Raw genomic sequence first — 16488 nt, 5'->3', positions numbered from 1 at the left:
ACAATCGTGTGTCGTGTACAATGTTTTCCCCTCATATTCAGTCTTACTTTGAACAATTGCGAAAAAGTGAGTCTGCGAACGTCAAACTGCGAAGTAGCGAGGGACTAATGTCAGAATCAGAATAAGCTTTATTATCACTGGACCGAGATACAATGAGAATATGTTTGTACAGTCGTCCAAAAGATGGGCGGAGTGCACGTAGCTGCTGCTATGATAGAATACATTTTTTAGATTAAAAAAGGAGACAAAGTCATGAGGAGAGGATAGTGGTATTACAAAAAAAAAAAAGATTTCTTCACACCTTGTCCTGTCAGGACATGATTTAAGACATAAAAAAAACTCTGCCAGCAGCACATTTATGAACGTTACATATGCATTTGTCAGCAAGGCAGCTTTGAGTCCTGCTGGTACTTTCGAGATCCAAAATGGCCAGATTAGGGTGCATTCTACTGGTCCGTGCTCACGAGTCCCTCCAAGGTCGTTTTCAACATGCTGGCGAGTCCCAAAGCTGCAGGTGGCCTGTGATTCAAGTCACTTCCATGATTTAACTCATAAATCAGCTGATTTTGAGTCCTCAAAGCACAAATCAAACTTTCACGAGCAGGCAGCCTGACGAGGACCAAAGTAGCTGCAGCTGTCTTCTTGTATGTTGACAGACCAGGAACCAGCCGATTCCAAAAAGTAGGAAACCTGTTATCATAAATCCAACTGTATATGTCTTCGGCGTCTTCCTGAGATTCTCAGCAGGACATGGGGGTTCTCCAGGACCCTGTCGCTTCGTTGACAAGATTTTGTCAATTGCGTTTAAAGTCCAGTTGATCAAATCCAAAACAGTAGTTTTCATTTTGGAAGATGTGTAAAAATAGGAGCTCCGATACACAAGACAGAGAGCATAAAAGCAGGAGGGGAACAGGTAGAGGGAAGAGAATGTGTCCGCCTTGTACGAGAGCGAGTGAGGAAAAAATAGTAATATTAAATATACAAAAAGGTCCATTTTACACTGTTTTTCTCTCAACAAATGCAAAAACAAACCTTAAGTAACAATTTAGTGCAAAGTCGATGCTCAAACTACAAAGTGTTTGTAATAAATACGGTTATAATCATAAATAACTGTAGGTGGGGATGAATAATTGAACACCATAGTCATAAATTACATCAATTAGAATTCACTCGGGGATTGTGCAACTATTTTTGGCAAAAAAAGTTTGGATTTTGTGCATCCGTCTACTTAACAAAAATCCACACATCTTAACTAAACAGTTTCTTTCTGAAACCTACTGCCAAGGCCTGATTCTCAAAGATGAGCATCTTAATGATACACATTCAGTAAAATATTTACCCTCTGCTGACAGCTGGTGGTACTTGGATCTCTGGAGACGAAACAAAAAGACGAGGAGCAATTTGCTGCACTGTTGCTTTCACAGTACGAGGGCAATTTTAGTAAAAATATACATCATCCTACAGTAGTTTCCAGATTAAATGTCAGGCATAGCTGCATTTTTTAAAATATATATCTACAAAGTTAATCAAATTTAAGTGTTGCTGTTTTACACCCAGAATAAAAAGTCACTATTTGTTCATTGGAGTTTAAATAATACGGTTTATGTTAGTGAGTATCATTAGAAGCTGGGATTAGAGCTGACTGAACAACAGAAGTGTCCCTATTCCAGCACAGATAATGAAGCACATGAATAGACAGATTTCAGTGTCTTTTAATGCTTAACATAAGAGGCTTATTTTATAAACCCATAAAACAATTTCATCTCTGAGATGAAACAGTCTAGATGGTCACGTGGTTGACATTGTCATGAGTTAGTCCACAGTGTTTCGCAATCTACAGTTCTTCCAACAGCGGCACATATTATCCATTTTCCCCCCATCAGAAATAATCTCTGAACTCCGTGCACGAGTTGGATCGATCGCTGCAGCAGGCGTAAAATACAAACGTGAACTAAATCAAATCTGTCTGGTTTGCAACAACTAAATCCTGCAGCACTAAATAATTTGTCCCTTATATAAAATAGCAACTCATTGTCTAAACTAGAGAAATAGACATAGCCTCATTGATGTCGTCCTATTTTAAACTCTAAAATCAGATTAAAGGGTTTGTGTTGTGCTTTTGGTGCAGAATGCAGCATGAACGTCCACCACAAATGTGAGAAGAAAGTGGCCAACCTGTGTGGGGTCAACCAGAAACTGATGGCTGAAGCTCTGGCCGTCATTGAGAGCCAACAGCAGGTCAGATACGTTCAGACTGAAACATCACGTGTGGGGAAGCGTTATTGGGACAAACCTCTGCAGTTTGACCTGAAGGGGCATCGTTTTTACATCAGAGTGTTGGGGAAGTTGTTTTCTTCTCGCATGCTAAGACTTTAAACCAACAGGCTCACACATATTCAATAATTCAAATCAATTCAACTTGTTTATTTAGCGCCAAGTCACAACAGAAGTTGTCTCAGGGCAGCGAACAGAAACATTCATAATAATATTATTTATCTGAGGAGCAGACTGCTTTGAATTGAACTCCATCTCAGAACTCTCATCTTGTATTGTATTGCACCTGAAAACAGGCAGCTCCTTCCTCTGACAGAAAATAAAGTATTATTTTAAAATCACCTGAATGTTCCATCCATCCATCATCTTTACCCGCTTCTTCTTTTTCGGGTCACTGGTGCCCATATCCAGCAGTCACAGTGTGTGAGGCTCCTGTTTAAAAATAACAACACCCTTTAAAGTGATTTAAACCATCACATTATGCATCAGATTTTAAAAAATGTTACTAAATTGGTTTGGTGCTGGTTCTACGTTTCGTCTTAAGGCCAAAAGTACGAAGGAGTCGGACATTATCGGGCGGGAAGGACCAGTCGGCATTGGCCAGCCGGGGGTGGTCCGAGCTCCGTCTGGGTTAGTAACGGATCCACCCGTCCCATCGGCACCTGCGGGCAAAGGTATGCTCCTACAACAACGTACTTTAACTTTAAACAGTTTCTTCCCTTAACGCTGACTGGTTGGCAATGTGTGGCAGATTTGTCGGGGGTTTTGTGGGAGGGGCCAACAGACGACGGCGGACCAAACTCTTACAACGCTGCAAAAGAACCTCTTTACGCCGTTCCAAAGAAGGACCATCAGTCCAAATTCAACGTTGAGGATTTTACTCTGCACACCATGCTCGGGAAAGGCAGCTTTGGAAAGGTACTGGACATTTCAACGAATCCAATCCTTGCTTCTCTGCTGAAGGCGGCAAACTCTGAAAGTGCAACGCTGAAGATGTTCCTTCCGTGGTTCCAGGTGTTTCTGGCCGAACTGAGGAAGAGCGGGCAGTTTTTTGCAGTGAAGGCTCTGAAGAAAGACGTGGTGCTGATGGACGATGATGTGGAGTGCACCATGGTGGAGAGGAGGGTTCTGTCTTTAGCCTGGGAACATCCGTTCCTCACACACCTTTACTGCACTTTCCAGACCAAGGTGACAACCGTGAACATGTGGAGTCTGGTCTTTTTGCTCTTGCTAAGGGAACTAAGAGGCGAATAACCCAAAATTAACAGGAGCTAGTTAAATTCTCTAAAATGCTTTAAAAAAAATCTCCAAAATGTTCATCGGGTTCTTTTAGGAAATGTAGATTATCTCCAACAAAATGTTTTATTCCACTTAGTTTCGATACTTGATTGAAATGAAAAGAAGCTGAATTAGGCTCGTAAAGGTACTTGTTTTATAAAACCATATATTTATTAACCTTTATTTAAGTATTACGTATTTAAGTATAGTAAGGAAAGGAAAAAGGAAACAGACAACAAAAATAAAAATAATTAACTGAATGACCCCGGAGTATAGTTATATTCTGATCAGGTTTGGAAGCTAACAAGCTAAAATGTTTTGCTTCCATCTTAAAACAACTCATATCTTAAAGGTTTTATATCACCATCGTTGCCAGTTTTGCATTTTACACATCTAATTTTACGATTATTTAAAGTATCAGCAGCAGCTAGCTGTAGCACTTCTGATGCAGCCTGCGAGACGTCTAGCTGGAATATCGTAACTGAGCCATGTAATGAAAAGTTAACAAACCTGAAAATATTATAAAATAATATCCACAATTTTAAGAGCAAAGTTTTAAGACAGCAGCAATCCAGTTTGTGGTAGTCCTACTCAGATTAGCCGTTAGCTCATCAGTCTGACAGAATTAGACCCCATTTATTCAAATTGAGGTCTACCTACAACAGGTAAGATATTAATTGTGCACAACCTTTCTACAAAACCCTACTTGAAAAGCTCTGAACTGTCTCTTTAAACTGGGAGAAAATATGGAGGAAAAAATAACAATTGTTCATAATAACAGCATTAATTATGCTAATATATGTTGTACTAAAGTTATAATAGTAATGTTGTTACTTTATCGATATTCTAAATAATAATATCAAATCATGTAGAAGGAAGTAGCAATTCTTTAGTTTTCTACCACTTTTCCTAACCCACACAATATTTTCGAACAAGTTGAGAGAAAACAAGAATAAAGTGACGATTTGACTGAATCCATAAACTTTTGATTATCTTATCCACAAATCTCTTGACATTTCCGTCTGTTTCCCCTCCAGGAGAACCTGTTCTTTGTGATGGAGTATCTGAACGGAGGTGACCTCATGTTCCACATCCAGACCTGCCACAAGTTTGACCTGCACAGAGCCACGTATGTAAACAGACGTTATGAGGTCATTTATTTCATCTGTAGCTTCCACCTGTTTTGGGAACTAATCTTTGTTATTGCACGACTGGATGAATATGTGTTGTCCTGAGTGAAGTGTTCCCTTTGCGTCTCTTTGGCCTAATTCCTGTCAGTGAACAAGTTACAAAGAGAAGTGAAAAATGCAGAAGAGTAAAATCATTCTAATGACTTTTATTATTATAATAATAATAATTATAACTATTTCCTTCCTGCAGATTTTATGCAGCCGAGATCATCTGTGGGCTCCAGTTTTTGCATTCTAAAGGAATAATTTACAGGTATTTGTGTTGTTAAAGTCATGAACAGGAGTGGAAATGTTTATCTGAGACCAACAAGCTGAATGTCTTTGCTTCTTTGCTGCCCGTCTGCAGAGACCTGAAGCTGGATAATGTGCTGCTGGATTCTGACGGCCATATAAAGATCGCTGACTTCGGGATGTGCAAAGAGAACATGGAGGAAGACTCACGGACCGCCACCTTTTGTGGAACCCCTGACTACATCGCCCCTGAGGTGACCGCGCACCCGTCCTGGTGACGTTAAGTCACCGATTTATTTGCTTTTATTCAGTTTGCTTAAAGACTTCAGACATCAGGATTTTACAGATATGTGTGTGTGTTTGTGCAACAGATCCTGCTGTGTCAGAAGTACAACAGCTCGGTGGACTGGTGGTCGTTCGGTGTGCTGCTCTACGAGATGCTGATTGGTCAGTCTCCGTTCCATGGTCACGATGAAGAGGAGCTCTTTCAGTCCATACGAACAGACAACCCTGTCTACCCCAGCTGGCTCACCAAAGCTGCCAAAGACATACTAGTTAAGGTTAGACGCTGTTTTAAATTATGTAGGCCCATTAGGAGGATAAATTAAGGTAAACATTTATGTAAATGTGCCTAAACTGATGCTAAATACTCTCTGAGAATACTTAAATTACATGATCTAAACCAAGGGTTCCTAACCCTGGTCCTTGAGGAACACCATCCTGCATGTTTTAGTTGTCTCTCTGCTCCGACACGTCTGATTTTAATAAATGGGTGATTAACAAACTTCTGCAGAACTTGATGAATTAGATCACTGAATCAGGTATGTTGGAGCAGGGAAACAACTAAAACATGCAGGATGGTGTTCCTCAAGGACCCGGGTTGGGAACCACTGATTTAAACTAATTAGACAAACACAAGAGGGGTGAAGCAGGGAGAGCAGACAGTGTGGAGTGTCAGGGTTATTTGTGAAAACATCAACAGTGAAGAGAAGGTTTGAGTAATGAGATCGATGCTTGGTTTGGAGACAGCAGCACTAATAATAAGACAGGAGGAGGAGCGGGAGATGACAGAGAAGATGATGTTCAGATTTCCTTTAGGAGGGACCAAAATGAAACAAGTCCATCAGAGGGACAAGTCAGATGGAACAGTTTGAGGATGAAGTTAGATACGCTGAGATGGATGGACTTGGACAAAGGACGATGAATATGGAGCCTTGTGGGAGGAGAAACCATTTAATGGATGGAGTGATCTTCAGAGGAGGATACTGGGATAGATGGAGGCAGATGATGAGCTGTGACGACCCATAAAAGAAGCAGCTGGCAGAATAGGAGCATACACTTTGAATTATGTTAATAATAATGGGTGTTTGTAGTTTGATGGGCATTTATTGATGTTAATGTCGAACTGGCACAGTTCTCCGTTGTGTCTTTGTTTTGTTCCATCAAAACCATTATTTAAGAAAAAACATTTCATGAGAATTGAACGATGATAAAATTGTTAACAGCTATAACCATCAACAAAAACGTCCTGGTGTTTTTTTGTCCTCAGCTGTTTGTCAGAGAGCCCGAGGAGCGGCTCGGCGTGAAGGGAAACATCAGGCAGCACGTTTTCTTCAACAGCTTGGACTGGAGCGCTCTGGAGCAGCGGCAGGTGACGCCACCATTCAAACCCACTTTAGTAAGTAGAAAAACATGCTGTGTACTCTGGAGTACTTTTATTCTGGGTATAAAACACCCTGGAAAGATTTAAGTGGAAAGGAAGGGGTTGTTTTTATATATATAAAAAAAAAATCTTCACCAGCTTTATTTTAGTTTCTGAAACAAAATCTAGAAAAATGTGATTTCCTGTGAAAATGCAGCGTGAACGCTTGTTGATGAGCGTTGCTAACCAAGATGAAGCTTACGTGAAACACATCAATATCTGATAAGTAGAAAGAAGCAGCTAAAGGAAGCACTACAAAATGAAATGATCAAAAATGTAACTAAAAGTAGATGGGGGGGGGGGCTTAAATTAGCAGAAAGAAGCTAAAAATAACAGAAACATGCTGAAATTAGCACACAAAAGATAAATAGCCTGAAGAGGCAAAAGAAAAAAATAAATAGATCTGAAATTAGAAGAAGTTGAAAAGAACACAAAACAGCTAAAATATGTTAATAGCTGACAAAAGCACAAAAAGCAGAAATTATTAAAAAAGGCTTAAAGAACAAAAATAAAAAACTGTAATAGACAGAAATAAACAAAAAGAGCACATAAAAGCTGAAATTAGCTGAACTAAAAGCCCAAAAGATAAAGAAGAAAAACTGGTCAAATAAGCTGAAAGAAGCTAAAAGGAGCTTAAAAGCTGAACTAATCACACACACAAAAAATGCTGAAATTAGATAAAAAGAAGTGGGAAAAAAGCTTAAAAATAATTATGAAAATGCTGAAATGAGCAGAAATAAATAAAAAAGAACTGAAGAAGGCTGAAAATAGCAGAAACAAGTTGAACCAGATCAAAAGCTGAAAAGAGAAGTAAATGTTTTAAACAGCACAGTTTGAAGGAAATGAAGAGAACTCCATTCATTTTCAATGAGGAAAACATGGCCGAAATTTATTTATTTTTTTTTTCAAAAAGATGAAATTGCACAAATACCAAAAAGTCCAAGTAGGAATGTCCTGAAGTAGCTGAATGTTTTGAAATATAAACTGTTGAAATAAAACTTAAGAAGTTGTGTGCCGAAAAACGAACGGAAGAAAACCCGATGTCAGTAGTGAGAATGATTTATAAACATTCACACAATAATCTTTGGTACAAATGGAAATATTAAAATGCTTTATTATTTACAGGAATATCCAGCTGTCAGACTAAAAAGTACAACAAATACAGATGAACTGTGTTTTATTCAGGTTCAACTGTTTCAAAGCTACACACACAAATAAAAAGCTCACTTTTCCACACTGAAGCTGTCGTGTGGACTTTATGATGTCCATGTTCTTTTTTACACGCAGACATTAGTAACAAATGGTGCCCAAAGGTTGCAACTCCAAAAAAGTATATAAACTCCCACAAGGAACAAGAACCGTAAAACCAATAAAACCGTGAACCGGTTGTTAGGACCGTTAATGAGACCACCTCTGTCTTCGTGATGGTCCGTCCAACTTGTAGAAACATGGAGGTTTGGTCTCCTGCTACATATCTGAACAGTTCTTTATTGTCCTGATTCTTCTCAGTTGTGTCATTTGACCAATTTTGATCAAAGCGTCTGATAATTGCTAAATATGTCACCACTGTACCTGTATTTACATTTACCTGCATGGTGGCTCTAAATGAATGAGTGGCGATGCAGGAAAAACATCAATGAAAGTTTACTAAGTGAATGCTGAAAATAGTAGATGATATAAGAGTAAAGCTTCAAAAAGCTCCTTAAATTTGAGCTACTGGATAAATAAAAAAAATCACATTACAAGAATGAAACTAGTGTATCACCTGCTAAATGTTTTAGCTAAATATTTGAAAAACTGAGTTACAGTATATCTATTTTTGTTTGATCTTTATTTTCTTTTAGGTTAAAATCATATATTGGTTATTTTACTAAACTTATATTATAAATGTTTTATCTTTAGTGACGTGGACATGAAATGATGGTTTTTAACTTTTTAACTTTTCAAACATTTCATCTCAGACGTCGCCGAGCGACTGCAGCAACTTTGACAAGGAGTTCATCAACGAGAAGCCGCGGCTGTCGTGCGCCGACCGCACGCTCATCAACAGCGTCGACCAGACGATGTTCAGGAACTTCTCCTTCGTTAACCCCGGCATGGCTCGCGTGGCGGCGCACTGACCAAGAATACCTGCGAACAACCAGCACTAACTGTTTCTGAGCCAAACTCAGGCTGTGACCGTCGGCAGAACTCGTTCACCTCCACCAACATGTTGAGGAAAAACACCACGACTGGGTTGTCCTGGCTGTAAATCGCAAAATAGTCTCAAATACGTGTAAAATAATGATGATCATTAATTTAACCATGATAGCATTCTGTTAGTCGGGCTTGTGTGTGCCGTTTAACAATCCCTTTATCCAAAAAGAACAAGAAAACCATGAAATAATAATAAACCAGCTGAGTTTTTAGTTCTTTTATCAGTAATGATCTTCCTGAGACCCCAAAATAATTTTTTTCCTCAATATTTCTTTGTCATTTATAATGATTAAAATACAATACAGTACAATATAACTTTATTAATAAAGCACTTTAACAACAACACCGTAAGCCAAAGTGCTGTACACTGATAACACATAAAAGCAAGCATAAAAACTATAAATCAATTAAAACAGTAAAGACAATAAAAATAAATAATTTAAAAACTGTAAAACCAACATTTCAATCTGAGTTAAAAGCCAAAGAGAAAAAAAAAGTGTCTTCAGAGAAGATTTAAAAACAGGAAGTGATGTCACCGGCAGCTCATTCCACAGTTTAGGGGCCACGACTGAACATGCTCGGTCACCTCTCATCCTCCTGTTGGACTTTGGAACGACCAACAGCAGCTGATCTGAGAGAGCGTGAGGGAACGTACAGCTGGAGCAGGTCAGACAGATACTATGAGACCATGAAGACGTTTGAAAACCAATAAAACAACCTTAAAATTATTCTGGAAATGAACTGGGAGCCATTGTAGTGATTTTAAAACGGGTGATGTGCTCTCATTTTCTGGTACCAGTTAAAAGGCGAGCAGCAGCATTCTGAACCAGCTGAAGTTGAGTCAGTAACGACTGGCTCAGACTGACATGAAGTGAATTACAGTAGTCCAGTCAAGTTGTGATGAAAACGTGGATTAAAATCTCAAAATGATGTGAGAGAAATGGTTTGACCGTGGCCAGTTGTCTCAAGTGATAAAAGCTGGACTTGATCACTGATTTAATCTGTGTCATTGTCCAGCCTCACACCCAGGTTCGTTGCTGTCTCAGTCAGATATTTTGTTAAAGGGCCCAGGTCAGCATGGACTTTGGAACCATCACTGGGCTTAAACAACAAGACCTCAGTCTTCTCATTAAAGTGTAAAAAATTATGTGACATCCACGCTCTGACTTCTGCAATACATTCCAAGAGTTGGTTCACGGAATACCGTTTATCTTGTTTTAATGCGACATAAATTTGGCTGTCATCAGCATAAAAATGAACAGTAACACCGTATTTCCAGAGAATATATCCCAGAGGGAGTAAATAAAGGGAAAAAAGAAGGGGACCAAGTATAGATCCCTGAGGTACTCCACATGTGAGAGGTGTTACAGATGACTCAACAGCTCCAGCATGTACACAAAAGCTTCTAAATAGGATCTAAACCACAAAATCTCATGAGCGTTCTGCTGATGGCACGTTTGTGGGGGAGAAGCTGACAAAAAGTCAGCCATTTAAAATAAATGTACAGTCTTGTGTAAACGTTCCAAGACAAAGAAATTCAATTTATTTATATGGCGCCAAGTCACAACGGAAGCCCGAAGGAAAACGTTAAATAATATTTAAAATAACAATTTTGGATCAAAAGCTCATACAAGTATAAATACCCTGGGTCTCAGGAAGATTTGTTCATGTTACCTCATAAATCTGTAAAGTTTATTCCACAGTTTAAGAACTCAAATATGTGGTTTGACTGATAAAACTTGGTTAGATGTTTGAGTATTGCTCCTTCATGTGAACAACTCTTGATATGCTGTTCTGTGGTTTTAATCACATTGTTTACAGGTGCTTCAGTGTTGTGTCTCCTGGATGGATCACTGATTTCTACACATTTGTTGTTGTTCAGTCCTGTGTAATAAAGTTTGTGTTTTTGTAACGCTTGTTTGTTTCAGAGTGAGTTCACACTTCAGTCTCTGTCGCACAGGAAGTGGAGGTGAAGGTGTCAAAAGAAACATCTGTTTTCCCACCAAACATTTTACTTTACAGAACATTCTTCCACACAATTTAAACATGACATTTATTTATTTTTATCTCAAATATGTACAAGCTATGAGTTAAGACTAAAAAAATGTGATTAATCTCTTTTTAATGGTGAGTTCAAGACAAAATAGTTTCATGAAAATGAATGTCTTAGACAATTTTTTTAAAGATTTGACCAATAAGACAAGAAATAACTATGAAAAGCAAATGTAATTACAGCACGATGTTGTGTACAGACACTTAACCTCTACGATGGTTTGAGTTTGTAGATATTAGGCTTCACGTGAACAGGAAAGTTAAAAAACAACTCTGCTGTGACGGACACCAGAAGCATGATTTATGATTAACTCATTGCAACATAATGAGGACAAAAAATAAATTCATAAAGTGCAAAAAAATGCACATTTTTCTCATATGATTGTCCTTAAATTCAAATTTCTAAGTAAAATGTGTGCGCGGCTGCCAGCTACTGCTTGTATTTGTTTACTAAGAAACAGCCGAAGTGACTGATGGGTCAACAATGGCGACCACAAAAGATGCGTTTGAGGTCAACTCCTCCATTCGGTCACTTTTCGTTTGAATTAGCAGCAGATTCCATCTAAACATCTTTTGTTCACCTACAGACAACTTCATGTAAGTCGGGGCTCTCGCGTAACTTTCTGCTGAACTTGTTTACATTCAGTGCGTACCCACATTTTAGAATTGCACATCAATATATCTGGAAATTACATTGTAAACTTTCAGACGGTACCATTTGATATAAATTAAAGTACCTTTTTTTAGGTTTAATTTTACAGTTTGCAGTAGCTTCAAATTGTAACGCAGCTGCCAAGCTTTTAAAACTGAAATATTGCTTCTTAAATATGAATGAAGCATCTTTGACAAAACGTACATAAATATTACTGCACACCAGTTAGCCGCTACATTAGCCTTTGTGTCTGCGGTGCTGTATTTGAACAAAGTAAACCAGATAAACTCACACTTTTCAACAAACTGGAGCCATGAACATGAATTATTACCAATAGTGGTCAAGCTGCTGACGAGGTAAATGGAAAATAAAAACTGTTTTTTTTAAATACTTTAGCGGCTAATGCTAGCTTAAACGCTAGCTGTGCACTGAGAGATGTTAGCATTCTGCTAAGGTTTTGCTAATTTAACTTTTATCTTTGGTTTTGCTAATTTTAGCTACAATCTATAGTTTGGGAATGTCAGCATTCAGATATAGTTTTGCTAATTTTAGCTTGTAACTATAGTTTGGCTAGTTTTAACCTTCAGATATAGTTTTGCTAATTTAGCTACAATTAGCCAGTTTCATCATTCAACTTGCTAATTTCAACTTTTAGATACTTTTCTGCTGCATTTAGCTTTTATCTTTGTTTTATCTAATTGTGTGAACGCTGCAAAATATTCACGCTATTGTTTCAGCAATTTAGGTATCAAACGTTCAGCTCGTTCAGGAGACTCCTGCTTTGACGTTTGGTATTAATAATCTTTTAAACTTTTTGAAATATTAAGATTTATCAGCTATATTTTTCCTCACTGAAATGCAATGAGATTCAGTCATATCCTTCAACATCTTACTGCATTTGCTACAAAAATTGTGTACCAGCTGGTGACCTATATTCAGTAACAGTCATATGATATGTATAGCACTTTGACTTATATGAAATGAAAAGTGTTAAATGTGATTTATTAGCATTAGTCACCTGCGATGCTGTCTCACTTGTGGAGGCTTGTTCCAGGTTCCTAGCTGCAGTGTGGGATCCTCTGTACCCCTGTGCATGAAGGACAGAGTTTTTAATTTCAAAGTTTTTGTCTATTCATTGTGCCGTAACACTAATCGTGCTAACGGGGCTAACACAACGTCCACATGTCTGTGGTAAAACTCACCCAACAAGTCGTGCTATCGACTATTAGCTTCTCAATGACGACGGAAATTACAGCTTTTAACTCGGGTAATGTTACGTCGGAAAAATATCTGAGACTGCGGACGATGTAGCGAGGCTCAACGTACTCCATAAATCTTTGGAATCCGACATCCTCACCAACGAAAAATAAAATTTCCACACCGCCGACATTTTGAATTCGGGTATGGAGCACGTGACGTCATTGCGTTGCGCTGCCGCTGCAGGCAAAAACAGCACCTTTTATATTGGCGAGTTATTTTAATGGAATGGCCGATGTCTGATATTGATATTTAATGTTAATATCGTCTGATACCGATGCCATGCCGATAATATCGTGCATCCCTAGTTTGTTTGTGTCTCTTAACAGATATGGCTGAATCACAGGTGCTAAAGAACATTCATTCAACCTTTATTTAGACAGGTTAATCCCAATGAGCCTCGAGGACTCATTTACAAGAGAAACCTGAGCAGGAGTGGTTGTCAAGTCAGTTGAAGATACAGTGTGTGTGTATATATATATATATATATATATATATATATATATATATATAATGGGTGTAACGTTACGCTAAAATCACATTTCGGTTTGGTTCAGTTTCAAGGAGGGCTCGGTTTGGTTCATTTTCGGTACAAAAAAAAAAGCCAAAATAAAAACTTACAAAATGTTTATTTTGAAAATATGCCAAGTAAACAATACGTTTGTATAAAAGTAAATGAAAGCGACCCATTTGGATGATATTTTAAATACAATGCACTCTTTACAGTAAATAAACTATACTAACAATAAGAAAACCTTAATAAATACAATAACAGTCAGAACCAGAACAACAAGCAGCAACAGAATGTTTACAATCTAACCAAGTTTTAAAGTTTTTGGCCAAAAAGACAAACTTGTCCACATGTTCTGTCAAAATCACAGATATAGTTGTAGTGAATTTCTCCAGCGGAGGAGAAAATCCACTCACTAACAACAGTAGCTGGAATAAAGAGGTAGAGCTTTGCTAATTTTGCAGTGTGGCTGTATTTGGCCTCATTACTCACACACAACCTCTTCCTGGAAAAGTTCAGAGTTCACTCATCACAGACTTCTTAGCTGGAGTTCATCTCTGGTGGATTTATCTGAAGAGGAAGACGACTCAGCTGCTATCTCTGTCCCAGACTGGAAATAAAAAACACAAAGAGGTTAAAAAAAATGAGTTATAATTTTAAATAAAAAAAGTTAATTAGATAATAATAATAAAATAACAACACCTCTTCTTGAACGGCCATCATTTCTGTCATGAGGAGGGTGAATCTGGTTTATCATGATCACGTGACAGGACTTTAATCTGGTCCAGACGATCAGTTTGTGCTGCTACAACTGTTTGGCTGGTGTTGACGTGATGTCGTAGCGGCGCATCAACAACAGAAATGTAGATCCAGAGCTTTAAAAACAGCTTGTGTTATTGCTTTGGATCGATCTGAATTACCTGATAAAGGTTGTTTAAATGCTGCTGTTGTCGGTCTTTGCACAAAGTTAGAAGAGACGTTCACATGATGTCGTTTCAACCGAATTAACAAGTTAGACTTGTTGCCTGCGGCAGATCCACTCTCCGTGAAACAACGTCGACACCCAGCTTTGGATTTACACTTGTCTTTTAACAAGAAAGCCATAATGTTCCCAAACAGGAGACCGCAACGAGAAGCTAATGCTAATGCTGCGCGTGCTGCAAAATAATAACGTCGTGCTGAAACACGCTTGGGAACTTTAGTTCCGCGGCGCATAATCTCTCGTTAATAAAATTTAATGCGTGAAAAAATAACCGAAACGGTTCAATACACCCACATGTCAAATCAAGTCAAGTCGCATTTATTTATATAGCGCATTTAAAACGGTAACTGTTATCAAAGTGCTTACGAAAAAAGATCACAGCGTCAAATATTAATAACAACATATTACAGCATCGTGAATAAAAGCGTAAAAACATTAAATATAATTAGAAACAATGAAATACCAAATGAGATCACACTGTGTTAAATGCCAATGAGTACAGATGTGTTTTGAGGAGAGATTTAAAAATAGAGACTGAGGTGGCCTGTCGAATGTTGATGGGCAGATTGTTCCAGATTTTAGGGCCCATGACTGAAAACGCCCGATCTCTGAGCTTCAGCCTGGTTTTTGGTACGGCCAAAAGCAGCTGGTCTGATGATCTCAAGGCCCGAGAAGGAGCAAAAGGATGAAGAAGGTTGGAGAAGTATGAGGGTGCAAGGCCGTTAACACACTTAAATATCAGCAGAAGAATCTTAAAATCAACTCTGACATGCACAGGAAGCCAGTGAAGGGAGGACAGAACCGGAGTAATGTGCTCAAACCTGTGAGTTCCTGTTAGTAGCCGAGCTGCAGCATTTTGGACGAGCTGGAGATGTGAGAGAGAGACCTGACTGACCCCAGCATAAAGTGAGTTACAGTAGTCCAGCCGGGTTGTAATAAATGCATGGACTAATTTTGCAAGGACAGATCTGGACAGCACGGACTTGAGCTTAGCTATCTGCCTTAGCTGAAAGAAGCTTTTTGGAAGAATAGCTCAAGTTGTTTATTTGTGAATTTTTTTTCCCCATCAAAATAAGCACTGAAATAAACATTTCATGCTAAAATTGCTACATTCGTGAGGTTACTGAGCAAATTGTTTTTCTTTGAATAGACACTTTGTTATGATGTGTAACCATAGCAACAGGAACGATTTCTATCTGACCAGCAGGGGGCGCTGTAGTGCATTGAAAACTGCGGCGGTGGCAACTTTTCTGTTCCAGCAGTAAAACAGTTTGTCTCTTGCAGACAGTATTTCTGTTCTTGCTGCAGGACTAGGCTGAGGCTGGCACCTCTTGGTATTTGACATTAAACACATGATCTGATCCAAAAAGGACAGTCAGGGTGGAGGTGAAGTCCAGCTGTAGAGAACCAGCCCAGTCACTTATTTGCTGTCAAAATCGGTCCTCCAGTAGCGCTAACTACTGTAATGCTGGACACAAAGCTAATGCTATGAGCTTTAAGCTGCATAAAAAGACAAATTAATTTTGAGTCATTCTCACCTGCCTTTCTATCACTCAGTATTTTTGAACTGGATAATGTTGCCTTTTTACAAATACTAATGTGCATATGCTCTTGTATTTTGCAATGCATTGTGGTCTAGATATATTCATGCCTACTTCCAGTTAGATTTAATGCACTTAGTTGTTCATTTCCACCTGTGCTACCATTTGTGATCTGCTGTCATTAATACCTGGCAACATTGAGGACAATTTTCTGTCAATGTAAAATAACTATACATCTCATTTACAAATATGTTTTTGTGTAAAAATCAATAAAAAGCAGATATAAAGGACCAAAACAAAGCAGTTTTGTTTAAAGCTCTGGCACGGAAGGCTCCTAGGAATGCTTCTTTTATTGTTTGTATGATTAGTAAATTATAATTGCAGTTTATTAGTAAAAGTGTTAGTGTTGAATGCGGACCACAAATACCTGAAATAGCTACGATTGTGTAAAAAGATCAATAAAACGGCAGGCGGTGACTTTTTGAGAGCAGCAGAGACCAACGCTGAGCTCTTTAGAGAACATGTGACATGGAGACTGATAAACAGCAGGTTGTAACAAACTGATTAAGAATCGTCTCATCCTTCACCACCACCTCCTCAAAATACTAAACAGGAAGTCAGA

The 16488-nt window shown here is 38.4% G+C and overlaps 1 protein-coding gene across 2 annotated transcripts in view; it reads left to right on the top strand.

Moving 5' to 3' along the window:
• The window catches only part of prkcq (protein kinase C, theta), a 30471-nt gene extending 21495 nt beyond the window's left edge, over positions 1-8976 (top strand). For both annotated transcript variants that reach the window (XM_037695823.1, XM_037695825.1), the window contains 10 exons: positions 2129-2238; positions 2819-2948; positions 3026-3192; positions 3289-3462; positions 4590-4681; positions 4933-4995; positions 5089-5227; positions 5345-5533; positions 6523-6651; positions 8637-8976. In XM_037695823.1, coding sequence (XP_037551751.1) covers positions 2129-2238; positions 2819-2948; positions 3026-3192; positions 3289-3462; positions 4590-4681; positions 4933-4995; positions 5089-5227; positions 5345-5533; positions 6523-6651; positions 8637-8795 — 1352 coding nt within the window. In that variant the 3' untranslated portion in view covers positions 8796-8976. The remainder of the gene's footprint in view (positions 1-2128; positions 2239-2818; positions 2949-3025; positions 3193-3288; positions 3463-4589; positions 4682-4932; positions 4996-5088; positions 5228-5344; positions 5534-6522; positions 6652-8636) is intronic.
• The last annotated feature ends 7512 nt before the right edge of the window (positions 8977-16488 follow it).

Source organism: Nematolebias whitei, chromosome 22 (genome assembly GCF_014905685.2).
Source record: "Nematolebias whitei isolate Nwh7 chromosome 22, NemWhi1, whole genome shotgun sequence".
Taxonomy (NCBI): Eukaryota; Metazoa; Chordata; class Actinopteri; order Cyprinodontiformes; family Rivulidae; genus Nematolebias; species Nematolebias whitei.
The sequence above is the reverse complement of the archived record's forward strand: the minus strand, read 5'-3'. Positions and strand labels throughout refer to the sequence as shown.